This window comes from Taudactylus pleione, unplaced genomic scaffold (genome assembly GCF_031769625.1).
Source record: "Taudactylus pleione unplaced genomic scaffold, aTauple2 ptg000018l, whole genome shotgun sequence".
Lineage (NCBI taxonomy): Eukaryota > Metazoa > Chordata > Amphibia > Anura > Myobatrachidae > Taudactylus > Taudactylus pleione.
The window spans coordinates 11,748,701-11,772,502 of NW_028284420.1; the positions used below are offsets into that span (position 1 = coordinate 11,748,701).

General features: G+C 40.1%; 1 protein-coding gene across 3 annotated transcripts in view; it reads left to right on the plus strand.

Moving 5' to 3' along the window:
- CDH26 (cadherin 26) overlaps positions 1-19,304 on the plus strand; it is a 162,169-nt gene extending 142,865 nt beyond the window's left edge. The window contains exons 12-20 of one of the 3 annotated variants that reach the window (XM_088442571.1): positions 1,041-1,259; positions 1,340-1,467; positions 3,346-3,405; positions 5,701-5,769; positions 5,868-5,936; positions 6,788-6,850; positions 7,095-7,157; positions 10,935-11,030; positions 17,815-19,304. In XM_088442571.1, the coding sequence (XP_088298697.1) occupies positions 1,041-1,259; positions 1,340-1,467; positions 3,346-3,405; positions 5,701-5,769; positions 5,868-5,936; positions 6,788-6,850; positions 7,095-7,157; positions 10,935-11,030; positions 17,815-18,000 (953 nt within the window). In that variant the 3' untranslated portion in view covers positions 18,001-19,304. The remainder of the gene's footprint in view (positions 1-1,040; positions 1,260-1,339; positions 1,468-3,345; positions 3,406-5,700; positions 5,770-5,867; positions 5,937-6,787; positions 6,851-7,094; positions 7,158-10,934; positions 11,031-17,814) is intronic. The other 2 variants (XM_088442587.1, XM_088442582.1) reach the window with 2 other exon arrangements.
- Positions 19,305-23,802: the final 4,498 nt, after the last annotated feature.

Sequence of the window (23,802 nt, forward strand, 5' to 3'; positions counted from 1 at the left end):
ACTGTAGGTGCATGCAGCAGGTGGATTTTTCACTTTTATGAAAAGTTCACTTTAGAGACATAAAAATATGCTTGCACCCATTTTCAAGTGCCCCAAATTTGACTGGACTACTTATTTTCACCAAAAAATACAGCTTTATGTCATTCTTCACCACTTTTACAAAGACGCTAATAGCAAGCAATTTACACAACTTAAGGACGCAAAATAGTTTTATTAGGGCTATTAGTACACATCTATATTGATTTCCTATGTTAGTGCATCTTTTTCTGGGGTACAGACTGACTTCCCCAATTCTTTCAGTACTTTTCGCCTGTTCCGCATTCGCCTATTTATATTTTCGCCTGTTTTGCAATTGAATTAGGCAAAAAGCGGGGACGCGCATGGAATGATTTTGCCTCTGAAACAGACTGATGAGGCGAAAAGTCGGACAGGCGAAAATTTTCTGACTTTTCGCCTCTAATTGAATACCCTTCATAGAGACACATTTTCTTACCAATTAAATCAGTGACTGCTACCTGTACATATATTCCTATTTTTTTACATCTGGATAGACACAAAATTACTACAAGTGTAGGACTGCATTTGAACTTGATGATTATACTAGCTCCTTTTTAATAGAAGAGCAGCACTATTACTAACTAAATGCGACCTCTAAATTCAATGTTTTTGTGACTGATTATATGGGCATAAGATGTATTGACTACATTTAACTTTTATTAGATTTTGTTATTTGACCTCTTTATATTATGATACAAAACTTTATTTTTTATCAATCGGAATTTCTGATACATTCTTACAAATTAGGCCGTTACTAAGCGCAGTGTGTTTTCTTTTCTTGTCTAAGTTTTGTACTTTTTTTTACGTCTGACACTCGACTTCCCACATATGCTGCTAGTTTTATACATGCCAATTATTTTACATATTAAGTAATCAGTGCCGGGAGCTAGGTAGAGTTTCTACCACCTGTTGTGTTAGTAGAACAACAATGATGTCTGGTTGTCTAACTTTCTATGATTGATCTAATTGACTTTTATTTGCAGATTATTCCATTGAAGTCACAGTGCCAAGTCTCTTGAAGGGGAACTACACGGTACCTATGAACATTTATGACAGACAGGGTTCTTATAGCGAACAAGTCCTAAATGTGATGGTGTGCAGCTGTCCAGATGGAGATACGTGTGAGAAGTTGAAGCCTGCATCACACCAGATGGGTGGAGGGGCCATTGGGGCTATCATTGGAACTCTGCTTCTGTTTCTATGCAAGTATAACATGCCAGTTACGTGCTATATTGTCTGGATGGTGCTTGAGCTCTGACATATATTTGTTGTCCTTTGACAGTGGCTTTATTGTTGCTCATCTTTCTCTGTGGCTCTGGCGGAAGGAAACATAGACCCATACTGGCGCATGAGGAAGGAAATCAAACCCTGATTCAGTATAATGAGGAAGGAGCAAGTGCACTGACTCAAGTAGGTGTGATAATAAAGTTGTAACCTATCCTCATGATGAGTTAGCAATCATAATACTGCGCCTGATTCAGAGGTGTACGTAGTGTCGATGTTGGAAGCAGTGGAACGATTTTTAACTACAGCACTTGCACTAAAGTTGCATTGCGCATGTTCAGCAATGGGTTTGAGACGACTGTTACACAGAGGATTGTTGTGACCGAAATGCAGCCTATGTTACAGATGTTTCGTATGCAAGCGGCGTATATGAGATGCTGGAGGTGGGCATCTCTGTGCAAATATCAGCTAGATCATGAGAATATTTTTGCAGCAACACTGTTTATAGAGTCACAGTTGCAACGTGATTTGCGTGCACCTCTGAATCAGCCCACAGTACCAGTATGTCTTTTGAGAGAGCTCAGATTTTGGTGTAGTAGTGATAAAATGTGAGTGGTTCGGTTTTGCTTAAAACTGGACACACCAAAGGTTTGTGGTTCGAGTCGAATCTGGTCCCGACTTGGATCACTTTGAGTTTCAAAGTAGAACTAAGTCTTTGCTTGGGTCTTCCCACAAGTAGGATCTAAAAACTGGATCTTGCGTGATTTTGATTGCATGTAAATTCCTCCCTCATTATTTCAGGTGACAAAATTGGTCATAATTGACCGGAAATAACTGGAAATTAATGTTATTAATTTTATTAATACTATAAGAACAAAAACCGGTCCAAGTTACATGATTTTTTGACAAAATCACTTGAGGTGGTTTTGCCAAAAATAAAACACGGGGGTCCGCGCACATCTCCAATAAAATGTATATAGAAATAATGTATTTTTTAAATGTATTTATTTATTTTTATTTTGTTTTATATTTCAGTCCAGTAAGATGTCGCCCTGCCTACTATTTTATTCCAACTATAGAAGATTTTTTTGAAACATAAAAAAACAAATAAAAATAAGTTAATAAATATCATATCTTTCCATGAAAAAAAGAATCTACCTTCTCTCATTACCTGAATATTCCTTTAAATGATAATGCTACCATTAACAAAAGTCTAATACCATTGATCTCAGTGACTTGTGCTGTGGGGGCCCCTCTTCTTTCGTGCTATTGCAGAAATGAAGCCCTTTCAAAGTGAGGCCTGATTCAGCCGTGGACATTTAAAGTTCCTGCTACAGCTATCACAGTGCTGGTGTGGTTGTGTTGGTGGCCCGAATGGTCACAGGAGAAAAAGGATTGTCCAACACTGAAACGTAATCCAAATTAGACTCTCCTTTCGGGAAGGGAGGGGGGTGGGGCTTATTTCTTCAGGGAATATAAAAGTACAGAGGAAGGAGATTCCATAGTTTGGGCAAGAGGGTGTGGGGTTATGGTCACCAAGAACCGATGACTCATGCCTTAGCAGTGTTACTAGTTCCTAATGAGCTGATTTCTCGTGAACAACAGTTGAGCCCACAAAATGACTGCATCCTCAGTGTATGTTTCTGACCCCCATGTTACAGAACAAAATATATTTTCAGTAGCAACCTACTGTATGTTACTATTTCCTATTGGATGAAAAGTGTGAATTGTAGAAGGTCATCCATTACAAATAAATTATCATGAAACTAATTTATTTTCAAAGAAATATTACTTCTACATGAACAGGGGTGCCGGGCTGTGGTGGGGGAGTGTGTACTGTTTATCTTGGTTTCGGGCTTGTTGGAGGTGCTGGACGGGGGCACGGGTCAGCTGCTGAGTGGACAAATGCACCCTTTGCATTGCTGCTGAGGGGAAGACAAATGCACATAGAGCCTGGTTTAGTCATGCTCCTCTCCATACCCGGATCCTGTTCAGCTCTCCGCTGCACTGTACATGATGTTGAAGCACAAATAAAAACACAATATTCATTTTGTAATGTATCAGCAGGCAAGCCCGGCTACTCTCTTCAGCAACGGAAATGGAAACATTGACCTTACCTCAAAGGTAACGCTGTATGATCTCTGTCAAATTACACTATTTACAAAAAATCATGACTTGTTAAAGTGCCACTATAAGGTGCCAAATCCATTTAAAATGTTTTTGCATGTAGATGAAAAAGTTGGTGCACTGATGCACCAAATCTGCAAGGAATGATTATAGAGGAACAACGCTTTTAAAAATCAAAACAGATTAGAGCACCACATCTGATAAGGCAGATAATAAAAATATCAGGACGCACTATATTTAAAAATTAGGGATAAAAACATGTACTTAAAATAGAATTAAAGTAATCTACAAATAATAATCCCACTAATCGAATGCACATATGTATCGTACAAATGCATGCAAACTTCAAGAATGGAATATATCTTGTAGAAGTGTATCCACTAGCAGATACCGGCACAAATGTACGTACCTTCGTTCCCCTTCCCCCTGCAGTGCCTACACTGAACGATTGATCGTTCAGTGTAGGCACATCAATCATCTCTGAACATGGGCAATCTGTCGTTATCGGCAGATTGACTAGCATGTTCAGTAGATGATTGATGTCGGAAACGACCAGCGGGAAGGTGCATCGCTGGTCGTTTCCGACATAATAGTGCCCGATTTGTACATGATTATTGAGTGATTGCACGATTACGATGTTGTAATCGTGCAATCGCTCAGTAATATCATGCCGTGGATACGCGGCTTAAGACACACCTGCTGCAGCTAAAAAAAAATATTTTATGCTCTTTGATAAAGTCTTTGCAAGAGCGTATCTTGATATTTTTATTATTATATCAGATTGATTTTTAAAAGCACAGTTTCTCATCAGATATAATTTTGCTTTTTATTTTATTTCTTTGGGATTCATGCGCTGATCCCAGTTTGGAATGTGCTGCTGTGATTATTTACACATTTATACTTATTGGGTTCAATTCAATTCAACGCGAATTGAATAGCGCCGGGAAGGAGCCCATGGAGCAATTCAATTCAGCACGCTGTTAAGCCCGACTATGGATTTCTTCTCGCATCCTTCCTGGGGTGCAAGCAGAAATCCGACAAAACTCCTGGTGCGTTGCTGTTTTCTGCCCTTAGCGCGGCGGAAACAGCATCACGTGTCGGAGAATGCCGGTTCTCGCGACTAAACACCATGTTTAAGGCACAAGAATGGGCATTCTCGGACATAACACCACGCTGAATTGAATAGCTCCGGGAGCTCCTTCCTGGCGCTATTCAGTTATCGTTGAATTGAATTGAGCTCCTTGAGTAATCAATTGATTATTAAATCACATTTGCTACATGCAAAAGCAGCAAGTATTTACCCCATATGATAAAAAATTAAATAAATGTGTTTGCACCTCTGTATAGTTACTTGCTCTTTTTTGCTTTACTTACACCTCAAAATCAGCTCCATAATGTCTTTGAAAGCACTTAATGGTGTTTGTGTAGAAAGTATGAAAGCTTAGCTAATACTTTTTTATTTTGTTTATTTGGTTCTCTGCTTTTCATGCTTAAAGCCATATCTTCCTTCCTTTAGCTGGCCACACACCCACAGATTTTCTAGTTGCCTGGTTGGAATGAAAATCAGATAAATATGGGAACAAATGAGAATCTGCCATTTGCTCCCAAACACTGGAAAACGGATTAAAAGCTTAAAACGGTCGTTCATGCAAGTTGGTTATATTCATTTGTTTTAACCAATTGTATGAACAACTATTTTGTGCATTTGCTAAAAATCGCTCAACTAAGTAAACATCGACCTTGCGTGCGGATTACATGTGACTCAGAATCAGATTCCCATGTGTGCATTAGATCAGACTGTTCACAGTACCACAAATATTTTTTTTTGCTAATCTCACATTTTATTAGGGATGTGTAACAACCAATCAGATCACAGAATTGTTCACATCAGCACAGATTATTTCAGGAGATGGTCCAGTAAAGTGACTCTGTGATTGTGTTAGTGAGAACATATTGTGTGGGGGTGTAAGGAACAAGTAGAGCCACATACTTAACTGATAGTCAGAATTAGAAGGAGCAGGATGCCAAACAGCAGGGTTGGGGATACAAGGCTCCCAACTAATTATTTAAGGTGTCAGATGCACCCCTACATGAAAAATAATTTACACTGGCACATATATCTTGTCTGATGTGTATGTTGTTATTATGTCTGAGTCATTTTGGAAACTTGATACACTATAGTATTTTTTATCAGTGGAGTTCTTTGCTAATTGGTTTCTAGAAAAACAGCCAGATTATATAATAACATGTTAAATAATATTTGACAATGTAACAAACATATTTTGGTTTCAGGATAAGGAAGCAGTTGGACGATCCATCTCTAATACAATGCCACGGGCACAATACCAGTCCTGGGAACATGTGAGTATTACTTATGTTCATATAAAACTAGCTAACTTCACAGAATACAGTACTTGACAAGTCACAGACAAGATATGTAATATGTAATCTGATTTCAGGATAAGGAAGCAGCTGGACGATCCATGTCTAGTACAATGCCACGGGCACAATACCAGTCCTGGGAACTAGTGAGTGTTAACTGCCTTTATGTCACAATAATACGAGCATTGCTTCTTTATCCCTTTATTAACTGTATGACTTTCTAGCACTGTGACCATATATATTTAGTATCCTATTTTCCTATTGAATGCTGTGTACAGTTTAACAGGTAGTCGCAACCATTGTCTGTGGAACACTGTATGGTGTTAGTCCCTAAGTGTAATGTTTTTAGAGCACATAGTTTCAAAACCCATGCCTGATTAGCATATTAAAAGGCATTGGGCATGTGTTAATGGGTTAAAGAGAATGTAATCACATGCCTTCCCTTACTATGAAAAATAGCTTTGCCACCCTAAAAAGAAGTTATTTAAGGAATTGCGGGTGTTCAGACATTCCAGTCACTCAATTTATTTTGATGATCCATGCTGAAGATAGATACAGACGGATAAGGTCCATTGTATTTATTTTGCAAATAATTATATTGTCAGAAAATATGTTTATAGTTGTCTATTGCTTGAGTTAAATCTGGAATGTTTTTCTGAGTCTTACTAAATATTGTTGCTTCGAAAAATCTAATTCAGGGTTGTCCAGTTTCCTTAGAGTTACCAGATCTGCTGCACAGGCTGCAATTGAGGTTCCTTCACACTTCATCTGCAAGTCCTATAAATGTAAAAAGCCATTCCAGTGTGTGTATGTCATATGTTCATTATACACTATGTAGGAACCATGTGCCCTCTAAATAAAATACAGTAGATTAAAAAAGTTGGCGCCCTAATCTGTTTCTAGCAATATCACTGGAGTGATCCTCTTGAATAGAAAAACAAGGGAAGGCAGCTGATTATCTGATGAGCAATAGTGAGAAATATTTTTCTGTTAACAGGATGGTGCTGGATTCCCAGGATCTGGCACAAAACGCATGGTACAAAATCAAGCTATGACACAGGTAAGATAGTGTTCCTTTACATGTTCTCTTGTACTGTATGTAGCTTCTAGTGTGTATGTCATATGTTCATTATACACTATGTAGTAAACCATGTGCCCTCTAAATAAAATGCAGTAGATTAAAAAAGTTGGCGCCCTAAACTGTGTCTAGCAATATCGCTGGAATGATCCTTTTGAATCCAAAAACAAGGGAAGGCAGCTGATTATCTTATGAGCAAGAGTGAGAAATATTTTTCTGTTAACAGGATGCTGCTGGATTCCCAGGATCTGGTACAAAGCGCATGGTACAAAATCAAGCCATGACACAGGTAAGATAGTGTTCCTTTACATGTTCACTTGTACTGTATGTAGCTTCTAGTGAGCTAGGGAGGAGGGATTAATTCTTAGGCCAATGTCCTAAAACAGAAACAGAAAAAAGACAGCGCTAATATACAAGAATTTTTTATAAAAATATATATTACGCTCAAAATAAATGAGAATAAAATCTAATCCAATATACCAGCCAGTATACCACAAACATATTAAAATTTAATGATGCATCATTGATGTATTTAGCAACATAACAAATAAAATTCAAACTTGTACTTATAGTGAACCTAACACCTGAGTGCTTACAAAGCTTATTGTTTCCAGAATAGGAACCCTTATAGGTTCCTTATTTTGTAATTAGTAAGGATCCGTTTTTACTAATATATAGCACATAGAAATCAAGGTCAGCTGGACTTGTAATTGAAACCAGCTTGTGAATGTCTTTTAAAACAATCATTCAATTTAGAACAACATGTAGTCCGTCAAGCCTATTCGTAGAACAGTTAACAGTAGTTGGTATTTCAGATAATGAGACAGACTTCACTTTTTAGGCAAATAAGACAAAAATATATTTTTGGCAGTTCATTTGGCAGAAATAGAAGTGTTATTAAGCTTTGGTTAGTAGGAAGCCCTGCAAAAATGTTCCTAGTATATGTTATCTTCTTCAGCATGCATGCATAGTTTTATTGAAAACATAGCAGGACATCCAGATTCAACAATCCTCTATTTATTTTCCAACTTCAAATAAAAAGCATCCACTGCCTTTGTGAGTACTCACAATTCACCTTGCCAATACGAGGTGGTGTAAACCTGCTGGTAAGATATGGAGCAGGGTCCTTTACGCGTTGCTCCACCTATGTGGCTTGTCAGCGGCGAGAAGTATCATGCATCACATATTGCATGCGATACATCCCGCCACATCCTTTGCATAGCAGTGCTTATTAATGCGTATGCATGAATAATTGCAATTATGAACGCTAAGGACAGCTCTTCCAATAAGAGCTGTCCTTTGCGTTGTGAGTACTTCCAGATTTATGAGTCCTACTGCACATGCACGGCCGTTGGTGCAAGCTCTGTCAAATTTTGCTTTCCGGAGCATGATACATATGGGAAATGCGGCAAACCTTGCAAAAGTGCAGTTTTTGGAGGTTTGACTAAATTTTTCCCTTAGTACATCCTGCCCAAAGAATGATTAGTTACTCAGAAATTATCGAATTGCAACAAGTCCATTCACAGCTGCCACACTATTGTCACACAGCTGCAGCCAGACATTGTTATATAAAAGGAGAAAACTATCCAGTGCTTAAATATTCATCACTGCATCATATAGTCATTAGTGACATTGTATGACTACGAAGGTCAACTTTATGGCGTGCATTTACTTCTCACAGCCTTCAGGTGGCACTATATGCACGTTTAGATATCCAGTCACTTGCTTGATGATGATAAAACACAATATAGAACATAAGAACTGTTGGTATTCCCTTCCAGCCATTTAAAAAGTAGAGGAAAGTTAAGCATATTTAAGTTTTGAGAATATACTTACCGGCGGTTTTACAATTTCCGGTGGTTTACCAGCAGGATCGTACTATGATGATTTACTAGCACAATCTGCCAGGAAACCTGCCGAGAATCCAGACTTTAGAATACAATAGAACATCAATGTTTTGCCCATCAGAAGTATAGAAACCCCTGAGTGGTATGTTTAGAACAAATCGCATGCCCTCTGACAAACCCCCTGACAAAACTGAGGTGGTTGTTACAGACTATGGGCCAGATGTACTAAGCTCTGAAAAGTGATAAACGGGAGAGTGATAAACCATCAGCTAATCAGCTCCCAACTGTCATTTTTCAAAAACAGCCTGTAAGATGACAGTTGGGAGCTGATTGGCTTCTCGTTTATCACTCTCCAGTGCTTAGTACATCTCCCCCTAGTAGATATCTCAAACTGAATGCTATGTGAGCTCTCTGTCTAATCAGATGGAGAGGAATGGCGATACACTTATAATGAGGGCAATTAAGGTGGCAGACAACATTGATAATTTGCTTATGAGGAAAATACTATTTTATTAATATATTAGTGGGAAAATTATTTTATTTAGAAAGTGATATTTATTAATTATATTAATGGGGCAATATTAATTAATCGTTATAGTTGTTTTTTTGTACAAATATTTATATGGTAGGACAATATTTATTATTTTATGATGTGGAAACCTATAGCCATAAAATAAAAAATATTGCCAATGCCATAAAAACCTTTTTAAACACCAAATAACAATTAATTAATATTGACACTTTAATATTATCAATTATTAATACTATTGCACTTTTAATAAAATGAAACCATTATGGGGGAAATCATTGTGATGATGCAGTGTATTCTTAAAGAAGTGTATGGGTTTTTCTCTGTTGATATACATGATCAGAGGCCATATTATTTGAAATGAGGAATTCCTCTCTTTCAGATGACGGTACCCATGAGCCTGTGGGTGCCAGGTTTGTAGAGATAAAGCATTTTTAGTGCACTCCCCTACTTCCTGCATCTTCACTTTTGAGTTCAGTGTAAAGGGGGTATGGCTTCATAATGTAATGGCACTAATAAAGAGATGAGTTATTAAGCATAGTCCCCCCAGAGCTGCAGCAGCAAGAATAATGGACACACACCTAGGTAAGCTTTAACTGCATTGAACTGCTCCAGTACTTTAAAGAGTGGGGCTCTTCCTTAGTTTTAATGTGCATTTCACGGATGAGTCCTTAGCAGTAATGAGGTTAAGGAATCGGTATGTAATGCCCCTGGATCTATTCCCAGCGGACCAAATACCGACGCTGGAAGCCCAAACAGTGAAGATCCCAACTAGGGCTGGTAAGTACCCTAGCCCTTCCTTAGTGGTGCCTAGCCCTAACCTCCCCCCAGTGGTGCCTAACCCTAACCCCCCTTCCTGCACCCTAAACCTAACCCTCCCGGGGGGGTTGCCTAACCATACCCCAACCCCAGTGGTGCCTAACCCCCCCTCCCCTAGCCTAACCCTAAACCTCCCCAGGGGGTGCGTAACCCTAAGTCACCCCAAGGGTGCCTAAACCTAACCCTTCCTCCCTGTGGCTAACAGCTAGAAAGTACCGGCTTACCTTCATTATGGATGCCGGGCGTCGAGATTTTCGGCATGGAGCTAAAGATAGGCGTCGGGATTTAGACGCCTATCTTTAGTCCCTGGTTGAGCTTCCAGCATCGGGATTCCGACGGGCGGTATTCCAGGTGGCGGTTTCTTAACCGCATCCCGAGGTAATTCATTCAGCGAATTCCAACTGGCCTCAAAAAAGTTGTTGAGTTGACCAATTCATAGTTTATTACATTCTTCCCAAGTTTGTGGCCTCCTTCTTGCCTCTATTCCTCTTCTCAAAGCATGTCACTGCAAACAGTTCCTCATAATCACGCAAGTGGACAGGTCACTGCATCCCAACAGATCAGCACATTCATCTCCTAAAATACTTTGTGCTGCTATGAACATTCTGATGATCTGATTAGCTACAGGTTATTAAACCAACTTACAAACAGGGAACACACAGACCAACAGGAGCTGAAGGCTGACACAAAAGGAGGATATCAAACACAATAGCTAACCTCATGAAAGGATCTCTTTGACATGGGGTGAAAAATTAAACACTGATGATGTCATATCAAATGCATTGATCATAATATACAATCATTTTAGAGCTACAAGTGGAAAATATCAATATTGTTGATGTATATTCTTTGAGCATTCATTTGTTTCCAGTTTGCTTCACAGAACAGCAAATATATAAAAAATGCAATTCTAAAGAACCGGCATGAAAATGTTTTTGTAGAGAAAATTGGAGAGTTGCTGAGCCATGTAAGTGAAAAGACTTTAATTATCAGTGCTGTTGTCCATTTGGTTTTGGAGGGTTAAAACTGGTGATGTCAAAGCCCCAAATTGCAAACGGCATATGTAAAACCGTAGTCTTTCTGAGGGGGGTGGGGGGGGGCCTGCACCAGGGCCGAAACTAGGATTTTTGTCACCAGGGGCAAGACAGTAATTTGGCGCCCCCCATGTAATTCCCCCTGCAGTAGTGCCCATATTGTAATGCCCCCATAGTAATGCCCATATGTTAATACCCCCATAGTAATGTAGTAATGCCCCTGTAGTGCCCACCATACAGTAATGCCCCTGTAGTGCCCATGCTCCCATATTAATGCCCCTGTAGTGCCCATGCTTTCATAGTAATGCCCCTGTAGTGCCCATGCTCTCATAGTAATGCCCCTGTATTGCCCATGCCCCCATAGTAATATCCCTGTAGTGCCCTTACAGTAATGCCCCTGTAGTGCTCATGCCCCCACAGTAATGCCCCTGTGGTAATGCCCCTGTAGTGCCCATGCCCCAATAGTAATGCCCCTGTAGTGCTCATGCCCCATTATTAATGCCCCTTATTGCCTATGCCCCCATAGTAATGCCCGTGTGGTAATGCCCCTGCCCCCATAATAATGCCCCTGTAGTGCAGCTTATTAAAAAAAAAAAATACCTTGAACCCCGCTCCTGCATCCAGCGTCGCGTCCGGTCCGCCGGCTGCTCCTTGGAACTATGGGGGAGATGTCATGACGTCTCCCCCATAGTGCCCGTGGGGAGAGCCGGAAGCTGGAGTTCGGGAGAGAACTCCAGCCTCCGGCTCCGGCTACACCGCGTCGCTGCAGAGAAGGAGCCGGGCGCCCGCTGGTCCGGCTGGTCCGGCTTGGAGCCTCTCTGCAGCGCCGGGCTGGAGGTCACTGGCACCAGGTACAGCGGCTCACCCGGTGCACGTGCACCTCCAGCCCCCCCTAGTTGCGGCCCTGCCTGCACCTAGGTTTAACATTGTCCACCTATAGGTATCCAAGGCCATTTTTGGGTACCAGGGAATTAAAAAGAAGTTAATGCGTTTCCTTTGGTTTAATAAATATTTACTGTTACCCTTGAATAATAATACATTAAATATGTGTCCCTTTTAACATCCGAATAAATAACATGTGTGGCCCCTTTAGAATACTAAATATTTAGTATAATAATAAATAATATATGGGCTGCCTTTAGTATAATAAAATATAATAAATGTTCCTGCTTTAGTAAAATAATAAAAAATATTTGTGGCTCTTTTACTATAGTCTTGAATTAAGGTGCATACACACGGTCAGATTTATCAGATGTGTCCGATTTTCCTTCAGATATGAACGATTGAACGATTTCTAAAATCGTTATCATTCAGATCTGAAGAAAAATCTGACCGTGTGTGTGCACCATTATACTGTATAATGCTGCATACACACGGAACAACTTGAACAACCATAGATATCGTTGATAGATTTCCCTCCAACTTTCTGTAGTGCAGGGCAAACGATTTTGGTTGTACACACTGATAGATATCTATGATAGATATTTCAGTGAAGCTATCTTTTTACAGGCAAATCTTTACAAAATCGTCCAAGTTGGCCTGCATGCATGAAAGACCATAGATATCGTTATCGTTCATGCGGGAACGCGCATCGTTGGTCATTGCCAGGTTGGTGACTGCAAAAAAGTGAACGATATGAACGATATAATTCAAATCGCTAATAAAAGTCGTACCGTGTGTATGCACCATTAGTGTTCGCTTTTTTAATTAAATATTTATGCTGTTATTATTTATAATAATATTTAATTTAGCCCCATACTATATGTAGTGAAGTGGTTATATTACTTACACTTAATCTGCTTATCTTGAGCTTTCATAATGCATTGGATAAAATCAAATCCCATAAGAGTAAACCCGACTGCTCAGTATGAGCTCCATGATACAAATAGGTTGGCAAGCTTTATAGTTGGGCTGCCAATCTGGACCAGTCTCCAATTGTGAAACTATTGTGTCGCCACACTTAAGAGGACTGGTGATTAGCACTGGGCCCCTTGTGGTACCGAAATAATAATGAGAATATGTATTGTGTGCACCTCTGTCACTAGGAGTGCAATCTCACTTATCAGAACCATGGGCCTGATTCAGAGCCGGACGCTCTGACCAGAGCGCTCGCTCTGAATCAGGGCCCTCCTACATGAAAATGGAGCGGCCTCTTGGACGCTCGCATAGCTGTGGGTGACCACCCACAGCTATAGCGAGCGTCCATGATGATGGTCGCGATGGTCAAGACCATCGCGACCATCGGGCTTGCGACGGAGACCCTGCGGTAGGGTCTCGCTGCCACAAGCCCTGGAGTGATTTTGGCTCTATCAGAGCCAAAATCACTCCCACTGACATCACTACTGATGTCAGTGGGGCCGGCTTCAGACGGTAGGCGTTCCCATAGGGATGCCTCCATCTGACAGCCACGCCCCCGGCACGCCCACCAAAGGGGGCGTGCTGTCAATCAACATCGACAGCAAGTCCCCTTTGGTGCGAGACCCGGAGCAACGGCTACCCCGTCGCTAGCCGGGTCTCGCGCATGCGCACGACGGAGCTCCCTCCGTCGTGTGCATGCGCAGTAGGGCACCATCAGCCCGCTTGCGAGCGTCCTGCGCTCACGAGCGGGTCTGAATCAGGCCCCATGTCTATAAAAATATGCCTTTTTTTCTGGCTGCTTTATGTGCATTTTTGCAAACTGCTAGCCCAGTGGTTCCCAGACTTTCTTGAATCATGGCGCCCTAGTGCATCAGCATTTGTTTCATGACACCCCTAGGACAAGAGTTTATTTTTGAGAAATTCGGCTAAAATTATGAAATTAAGTCAATTGTGCTTGCGTGTCATCCTTAGAACCAGTTATGTGGTGATAGACAGGGTTGCACTTCTGTTTATTCACATATTTTATGATTGGCAGCCACCAGCTCTGGTTTTGCCTATCAATTGACCATAAATACTTAAATACAGTCCTGGACCACCAACCCGTGGCACCACTGCAAGTGCCCCAAGGTGCCACGGCTCCCAGTTTGAGAACCACGGTGCTAGCCATTTAAAAAAATCATGATGGCAGTATCAAACCATGCATTTTATTTTTAAATTGCAGTTTGACTTTTGATATATCTCACATTTTTAAACCATACATAAAATTGGCAAAAAAATATAACCACACCTTGGAATGTCACAGTTTGGCTGTACAACAGAACTCCACCTATGGCAGGCCTCCTTTGCTGTCAATAAGAGAGTAAATAATAATTTCCAGTATCATCATAAAACTGGGTGAACGTATAGAATTTGACTATTGTGGGTAAGAAGGAATATGCAGTGTCATGGTCCAGGTAATGTGTAAAAATTATTTATTGCATTTATTGAATAGACTACTAGTAGTTATTAAAGTTGACTACTGTAAACAATTTAACAATTTAATAAACCTTTAAATATTACAACAGCAAGAATGGGATTCAAAGAGGTCATGGCAGCAAGTTTCAATAATGTGTGGCAGTTTTTATATATATACAAAGTAGCATAGCACATAATTACACGTTATAAAGCTTTAATTGCTCAATTACCAATTATGGCTTTCAGAGCCAAGACACATCTGACTTATATAAACTTATCACCCAAACAACATTACACGTGTTTACTGTGCCAAAATGGCACTAAATGTTACACATAATGCCACACCCATTGCTCTCAGGGCAATAGGCAAAACTTGTATCATGACAAAATAAGAGACATCATTCATCAGTTTTGGAACACATCCAAGTCACAGGAATGCACAGCTGGGAACTGTAATAAAACCATCAAACCAGTTGTCATGTCATTATAACCGGACACATACATGCGTTCTACAGCGAAGCACACGCGTGTCAGGGCGTGCTGCGATCAATCACACACTGTAATTGTTATATATCTTGTTGATATCCTGCCAATATTCCCATGGGCGCAAACAGGATCGCTGACGCCTGCTTTTCAGCACTGAAACCGATAATGGTTCTATGTCCTACCCTCACTGTTTCTTGAATATAGAGCTGGAATGTGAGCTGAAGCCAGGGCTGTTATGTCGGTACACCAAAACTTTGGCACCAACTGCTCTATTTACTACTGCCCGACTCCTTCAATTTATATTAATGTATGTTAATTAGTGATAACAAATTAACTTTTGTAAACTGGTATATTCATCATCGCCATGTAAATCATTATTTTTTTTTTTTTAAAGTACATTTTATTGAGTAGATCAGTGGTTCTCAAACTCGGTCCTCAGGACCCCACACAGTTCACATTTTCCAGGTCACCCAGTAGCTGCACAGGTGTGTTCATTACTCACTGACATATATTAAAAGGTCCACAAGTGGATCTAATTATATCACGTGATTCTGTGAGAAGACCTGGAAAACATGCACTGTTTGGGGTCCTGAGGACCGAGTTTGAGAACCTGCGGAGTAGATCACAATAAACAAGACAATAGAAAAAACTCAATAATAAAAATCACAAGTAGAACAAATATCAGGTCAATACAAAAAAACAGATCATTTAGAAATTAATTTTGTATTATAACTCTAATAATAAGAAAGAGTATTCCAATATGTACGACCAAGGGTAAGGTGGTATAGGAGAGAGAAAGATGGAAGAAAAGATAAAAAGAGCAGGAAAAAAGAAACTAAGGGAAAAGAAAAAAGAAAAACCTCTGGGGTGGGTCTTAAGGCTAGAAACATTAAAAATAAGTTACTAGATATGGGTGGCTATTATAAGGCAAAAGGAGAAGGGGCATTTTGAGAGGCTAACCAAGGGTTCCATATTTTGTCAAATGATTTAGAAGAACGATTAATAATGCTAGTTATATATTCCATTCTGTAGATATACCATATAATCGGGATAAGATAAACTGCATACATGGAGGAGCAGATTGTTTCCAGTCTGCCACCAACTGATACGTTGTGACAATAACTATATGGCGCATTCATTTATTTTGATGCTTAGTCAACGTAGGGAAGTCTAGAGGGAGAAGAAAATATTTAGGGTCGTAGGGGATAGAGATATTAAGTAAACATGTAATAAGCCTAATGATTTCCTTCCAAAGAGGTACTATATTTGGACCGGACCTCCATATATGAAAAAAGGTGCCCTCCCTGGCACATTCTCTCCAGCAGCTATGGAGTATCAGGGTATATTCTGTGCAGCCGAGAGGGCACATAGTACCATACATATAATAACTTATAGATGTTCTCCTAAATTCTGACAAATGTAGAGCTAGAGACAGCATTATCCCAGACCTCACCCCACTCCTCGTCATCCAAAGCAGTACCCAGACCCACCTCCCAGGCCCTTTCATGGGATTGCGTTGAGAAGAAGATTCCTCAACAAGCAGCGTGTACAAATGGGATATCAAGCCTATAGTCGAAGCGTGTCTCATACATAAAGCCTTGAAGATGGAAAGGGGTCTACCCGAAAAGAGATATTTCACTTTATGAAAGTGTCTGAGCTGTAGAAATTGATAAAAATTCCTAGAAGAAAGAGCTGTGTCATCCTGAATCTGAGAACATTTAAGAAATCTACATCTCTAGTAGTATTTAGAGTTTAGATAAAGAATACTTCTGTCTTTCCAAGCACAAAATGAAATGTTGTTCTTACCTGTAGGAAAATCTGGATTATGGAAGATTGGAATAACAGGTGAAGGATTAGGGGCTAATTTAAATTTCTTGTTAGCGTAATCCCATATGGATAATGAGCAGGGGACTATTGGATGAGAAGCAACAAGTTTGGGGCGATGAGGCCTCAGAAGCCAAAGTAGGGAGTAAACCATAGATAAACCCAAGTCAACAGCCTCAATAGTAGACCAGACTTTCTGAGCACCAGGGTTGCACCATTAGACACAGTGAGACAATTGAGAGGCTAAATAGTACCATTTAAAGTCAGGTATTCCCCACTCACCATTATGTGTAGGATGTTGTAGGAGCTTCAAATGTACCTGAGGACATTTGTTTGCCCAGACAAATCGTGCAATAGAGAACTGTAGAAATGTAAAAACATAGGGGGGAACAAATATTGGAAGATTCTGAAAAATATAGGGGAGCCGAGAGAGTACGCTCATCTTCACCGAGTTCACCCTGCCAATCCAAGAGATGAAGTGGCTGGACCATGAATTTAAATCAGACTTCATTTGATCTAGAATACGGGGATAACTAGCTTGGAAACATAAATCATTATTCTAATTACAGTATCTTGAACATAAAATATATTTATTTTATTAACATTTCTAAAAAAAAACCTGAGAAATTAAATATGCTACAAACTATACATTAAATGTTTTTTTTTTTTTTTTTAAAAAAGGGTTTAACAGAATCATAGCTGGATTCAGTGTCGGTACATCTCCACCGACTCCACCTAAAATTGCCTCCGACTCCACGAATTTGGCTCCTCAGGTCTAGCTGAAACACGAAGATTAACCGCTTCCTGCTTTTGTTCTAGGCAGCAGAAGTTGTTTTGCATATAACTGTGGATTGTGGAACCAGTGTACCTCTAAATAAACTCTAAAGCTACGGTTAGGCAGGAAGCTTGGCACTTCCCATTCTTGTTACAAAAGTAACACTGTATGAAAAAAATTAATCCAGAATGTAGTCTAACAAATAGGAACAAAAAATCTCAACTAACACATCTCTTACTGTTATTGGGACATTTAATAACATAACAGTCATTACAGGTTCATTATGATGCCCCTAATCTTTCTTCCTTTCCATCCATCAGAGGTTGCAGAGAATCACTAATGCGGAGGACACAGCCACATACATGCCCCGGGTATATGCCTATGAGGGGGAACTGGAACAAATGGATTCAGTGTCTTTCTCCTATCCAGAAAGCAATGTGGACTTTAGTTTTCTGGACGATTTTGACCCAAAGTATGCCAAACTCGAGAAAATCTGCCAGCAGTAAGAATGGACTGTGGACTACGTCCTATGGCATCTCTGCCAGATATTGCACTGAACAATTCTGGGGAATGCATATCTCATGTTATTGTACAAATGCTTTATTTAGTATGGTATTGAGGGGAATTATCGCTAGGCTGCAGTTGCTTTATTATATGCTGTGTATAGTACTGTTAGCACATATACGTTGAAGGTTGACAGGTATGGAACCTGCAACTTCTCTTACTGGGTTTGTATTATATGGTAAAGGTGACCACTCAGGTATCAGCTCTGCAAATGTATATACTGTACACTGACAGAGCTCGTGATTTGGCACACGTGGCTGGCCACATTGATCTCATACCAACATTCCTAACTTGCCTGAATAATAGGATCCAATTAATGTGGATGGCCAACTGCATTTCCCAGCATACTCGGTCAAAATTTCCAAATTAGCTACTGGTTAAAATTGCTGGCAGTTTTGGACCTCCATATACACACAAATGATAACTTGTTCAACTAAAAGTTGACAGAATGCAGTAAAATCTTTTCCTGGTCATATACTTTAACTCACACTTCTTAAATTATTCAAATTATTGAACAACTTTGCATAGTTCATAAATATTGCCAGATTTAAAAGTAGACGGTGATCAGTAATTTAGAAAGGACTTTCCTTATTATTGAGGTAAAATTGCTGTCCTCTTCTGACTTCACCAATAAAATGGCTCTGCTGTTTATCTGCCCTGTATCCAGTAATCCTGTGCTGTTGTCCAGGATAAATGGAGCACTGTGCAATGCCACACCAGAATAAAGTGACTTACTACTATAAAACAACAGTGTCTACCTCAACCCGTCTAGCTGACAGGTACTCCTAAAAACCATCTGGCCAATGTTATCAATAACAAATGAATAAAAGTATCAGGCTCATACCGTGGAAATGTTTAATTGATCTATATATCTACTGTAAGAAAATCTGTAGCCAAGCCTTGTTTCCTGCTCTCCCTGATGAAAGTTCAGCAGTTAGAGCTATCATGTTTGGCACCTTGAATATGAACTGTTGTTAACAACCTAAAGCCAATGGGACTTTGTAAGAGTATACAATTTTGCCTATTGCCATCAGAAACCCTTACTCCTTGCTAGTTCCTGGTAACAGGTGACTAACACATTGGTCAGACTATTTATATTTCTATAGCATAAATGAAAAATTACTTTTTTTTACTGCATTGTACAAAATGAAATCTTTATTTTGCAACTTGTACACATTTAAGCTGTTATAATATTTCAGACTTTGCTTCAGCTCTTTTTTTTCTTAAATAAATGTTGGATACAATATGGCTTTTAAAGGAGAGTTAACCTTTACATTTGCGTGACAGCAGTAGCAAAGTAACATGCAGTACCTTATATAGTTCTCTTTCATTCATTTTCCTATTGTTCCTAGTTGTGTTTAATTATTGATATGGAAACTAGTTTTACAAGGAGACATCACTGGACTCTCATCACTCTAGCAGATTGTAACTTTTTCATAAATGCAGTGGTAATCCGCCTCAGGTAAGTAGACTTTTAACATGGGATATAAATTCAGTATTGGGCATAAACCTTAAAGAGCCTGTTGCTGAAGTGGAAGGAGAAGGGAAATCCCAGCAGAGGGAGCCAGATGCTCACTAATAAATCAGTTTACATACTCAGATCAATGTTCTAAATCATTCTAAACCATAACAAGCTGATCTATATTATGTCAATTTAAGCTTATTTAAATGCTTTTAAGTCAGTGCAGTTTTAATAAAATGCTAATTAAAGATGTTTTCAGGGATTGGGGAGACGGAATATATGCACAGCTTTTTAGGAGTGAAAAGAGAACTGACATTTGCATGGTTAAAGAAGGTATAAAAAAGATCTCATCCACAGTTTGCAATATTTTGCTCAGTCTAGGAGCACATGAGAACGCATAGGCAGTAATATACACAAGTGAACCAATGTACTAACATGCTAATGTTATAATACTAAAAAATAAACATATGCCAGACTGTTAGAGTTGTATAACACATAACTAAGAACAGGTAACTATTTTGAGCTTCCATTTTCAGACATACATGTTGTATTCTGAGAAAAGTGCATATACAGATCAAGAAATGGCAGAATAGCAAGGTCCATCTGTGTATACATGGTTATTAGGGCAAATGCACATGGGGTCCAGGCCTTTTCCTCAAAAGGTCCCTTAAACCTCTGACCCTCTATAATCATAGGTTCTGTAACTTCTGTAACAGCTTTAAGCTGGGTACACACTTAACGAACTGTGTACCCAGCGATGCGGTGGATGACCACACCCCTGATGGGCTCACAGATTGGGTGGCCGGTACACATTACACGATCCAGTGCCCGGCCCCCTGATATGTGGGCACCAGGGCCAGATTAACAATGGGGCGGATGGAGCTACAGCTCCAGGCCTCCACATAAAAATAGGCCCATTGTCATGACAACATGATGTTGACTGGCCATCTGCTCTCCACATGGTCAGCCATAAATCATAAGTAGTAATATTGTATTTCTATTTACCTCACAAAATGAAGGATTTTTATTCCTTTTACATATTTATGTAGACATTGGGGCTGAGAGAATAGGGGTGTACACACCCACATGGCACTGGCCACACCCACACAGCACTGATAACGCCTCCTCTGCTTCTCATAATAGGCCCTTTGGTCATTTTCAGCTCCAGGCCCATGTGGCCATCAATCCGGCCCTGGTGGGCACCAGCTGAATCCCGCTGATGGGGTCGTCAGTGACATTGTAAGATTGAGCTGCATTTAGGGCAGACCTGACGATGCGACTGACCACCAAATGGGAGCGCACTTGGTCGTTAGTAGTGCGTACACACTGGCCGATATTGACGATGTGCCGGCCCGATCCGTTGGATCGGACAACATATTGTCTACATATAGGGTAATGTGTACCCAGCTTTAGGGAAGTGAGTCTTAAGGCCTCCTTTTACAGCAAGGCTAGCAGAGGCCCTTTTGTCCCTGGTTTCTGGGACAAAGATAAACAGGTACATGCCACACACAAAAAAGCAAATGTCGTTAAAAGTGAACAAACATTTAACTGCCTAAGAAAAACGCAGTCTTCCAGGTAGAATTACAGAATGAAAAACATTTTGCCTAGAACCAGTTACAACCAAAAGTGAATTTCTTGGAAAAAATAAAGTGTTAATAGTGCAGATGCACAGCTTCAGCCCAGGTCCCCCCTTTCTCAGTAGGGTAGGGTTTGTATACTAGCTCCTCAGGATCCTCCACCTGTCCCCCCTCTGGCACTGATACCAGAAAAACAGGATTAGGTGTTATGTATTCAGAGAGAGTCCAAGGGCAGAGATTTTCTAAGCAAAAAGCATTTGTGTACAAGGCAACATTATATGACTTATCCAATGTTATATTACATTTATTAGCCTACACTCCTCCCTCTGGGTACAGTATATTCCTTAACTAATGTACAAGTGAATGTAATCTTAAAGGCCAAATAACCACTGCTGTTTTTCTTGTATTTCAAATGCTAGTAAAACACATGTCAAAGCACATTTTTAACTAGTTTTTACCATTATTAAAAAGATCATTGTAGGAATTCCTGATCCATTTACCTATGCTAAAGGGAAAAAAATAAAACATGTAGCTTTTAAAAAGTTAAAAAATAAAAAATAAACACTAATGTGTATAGTAAAGTTAGAATGGTTTCTAATATCAGATCTGTTTATTTGAAAATAAACTTGTGAAAACACAGTTGAAAGATGCCAGGGAGTACACATATGATATATCGTTTGTGCAATCAACGAACGATATATCGCGAGTGCATTGGCAGGTGTGTAAACCCGATATGTGACCGATGTCGTTCACAGATATATCAGGTTGGCCCTACAGCACAACATCTGCATGTGTGTCCATGTGGCCCGTCCATACACTGGCTGCAGGGACCATCGACACTGACATCAAAACTGCGTGGCAAATTTAAATGCACACCCAGTTGTGATATCAGGCCAGACATATCAAGCGGCCGTTTGGTAAGTGTGTTCTGCTGACCGATCCGTCATGTAAGTGTGTACCCAGCATGAGCCCTAACAAATTCAATATGGTAATCACCTGTCAATTGCAGACTATTATCCATAATCTGCTGAACACTACGTGAAGGTTTATTGTGGGGCGTGACCCCCATATTATCGGGACAGACAGACTTGGGACACTGGGGATCGATGTCCGGCTGCATATATTAGAGCTGACTTGTGAGCCGCACAGGTTTCTCTTCACAGACACAAATGCTGATTTTGTACATACAGCACAAGTGCAGATGCTAATCTACTCATCTTTCGTTGTCCAACCTGTTCTGAGTTGGACACAACTTGGCTAGATCTTTTTTCCATGAAATGGGGCATTTTCGGGGTGTTAACTGGGTGGTGACAATGTGATGTCAATTAACTACCCTGACTTGTGGGAGTGTCATGGGCATGTCCTGGGTGTTTATTAAAAGCTTGGTGCAATTCTGAGCCATGTGTACAGAGATGGAAAACCTGTTCCAGGGGAAAATCTACAGGTGTATGACGGTTGCGGCAGCCGCCGTACAAATCAATGAGTGGCACGGTTTCCACTTGCTCACAAAGAACCTCTGCATTAATCGGATACTCGCATTAGTATAGAGTATAAGCTAATAAGTCAGGCTACTGCCTCTGCCCATAACTACAGCCACTTAGCATGTGATTCAGAATCAGCCCCATTACTTTCTATTACGGTATCTTACCAAATGTTACTGCACACTGCTATGGCATGTGTGGAAAATTTTGTAAAGATATTGGTTGAGGAGTTCCTACACCAGACGATTCCACAATTTGAAACATTTTAATTTACTACAATTGAATCTAGAACCTTGTAAGAAACTGTGTTCTTCCCAGTGATATACAGGGTATATCACTGGGAAGAACTAGGGTAGTGCGACCTGTGCTATGGCACAGGGCACCGCAGGGCAGGGGGCGCTGTTTGGGCCTTTCAATTTCACTGTTATCATTCTCACTTGTAGCTTCCTCTTCTTTTATCCCCAGCATCTCCTGGCTGCCCCAGAGTACCCCTATCTCTTCCCTGGCCCTTCCCCATGAAGCCATGGCCCTTTTTCAAGTGCACTCTCTTTTGTCCCTATTTAAAAAATGTGGGGGGGGGGGCGCCAATGCTCTCTCTGGCACAGGGTACCAAAAAGTCTAGTTACGGCTCTGGTGATGTATGCCACTTACTGTATATATACTAGCATTATTAGCTTTTCTATCTGATCTACTACCCTTTCCTAAGCTCATTACAAGAAAGCTGTTATTGTTTCTATAAAAAACTATCCATTAAAATGTCAGGATGTTTATTTAAATCTAATGTGTTTGAAAAAATCATCCTGATTAAAATGGGTTTTCCCAATTATGGTGAAAACTGCTGCCATCTATGTATTTAAATTATGTATACCGTACATTCATTCTAAGGACTCTATTTAAGAATCAGCCATAACCCCTTTAGAACTCACTAAAAGGGATATGACATCTGCTGTGTTTTTAGCAAACACTGTCAGTGACAAGGCTGCTTATGCCATGTATAGGAGACGTTAGTAGTATGGTCCCAAAAGCCGTTCTGGCTTCAGTGTATATAATAGATATAATATAATAATAGCTTATTGAGTGCTGCGAATATGCTGCTGGTATTTAACGTCACTTATCTCCGTGGGGCCCCGCCGGAGAGGTAAGTTAAGTTAAATACTGGTGGCATATTCATTAGTATCATTGTAATACTAAACAAAATATGCTGCCAGTAATACGGATCATTAT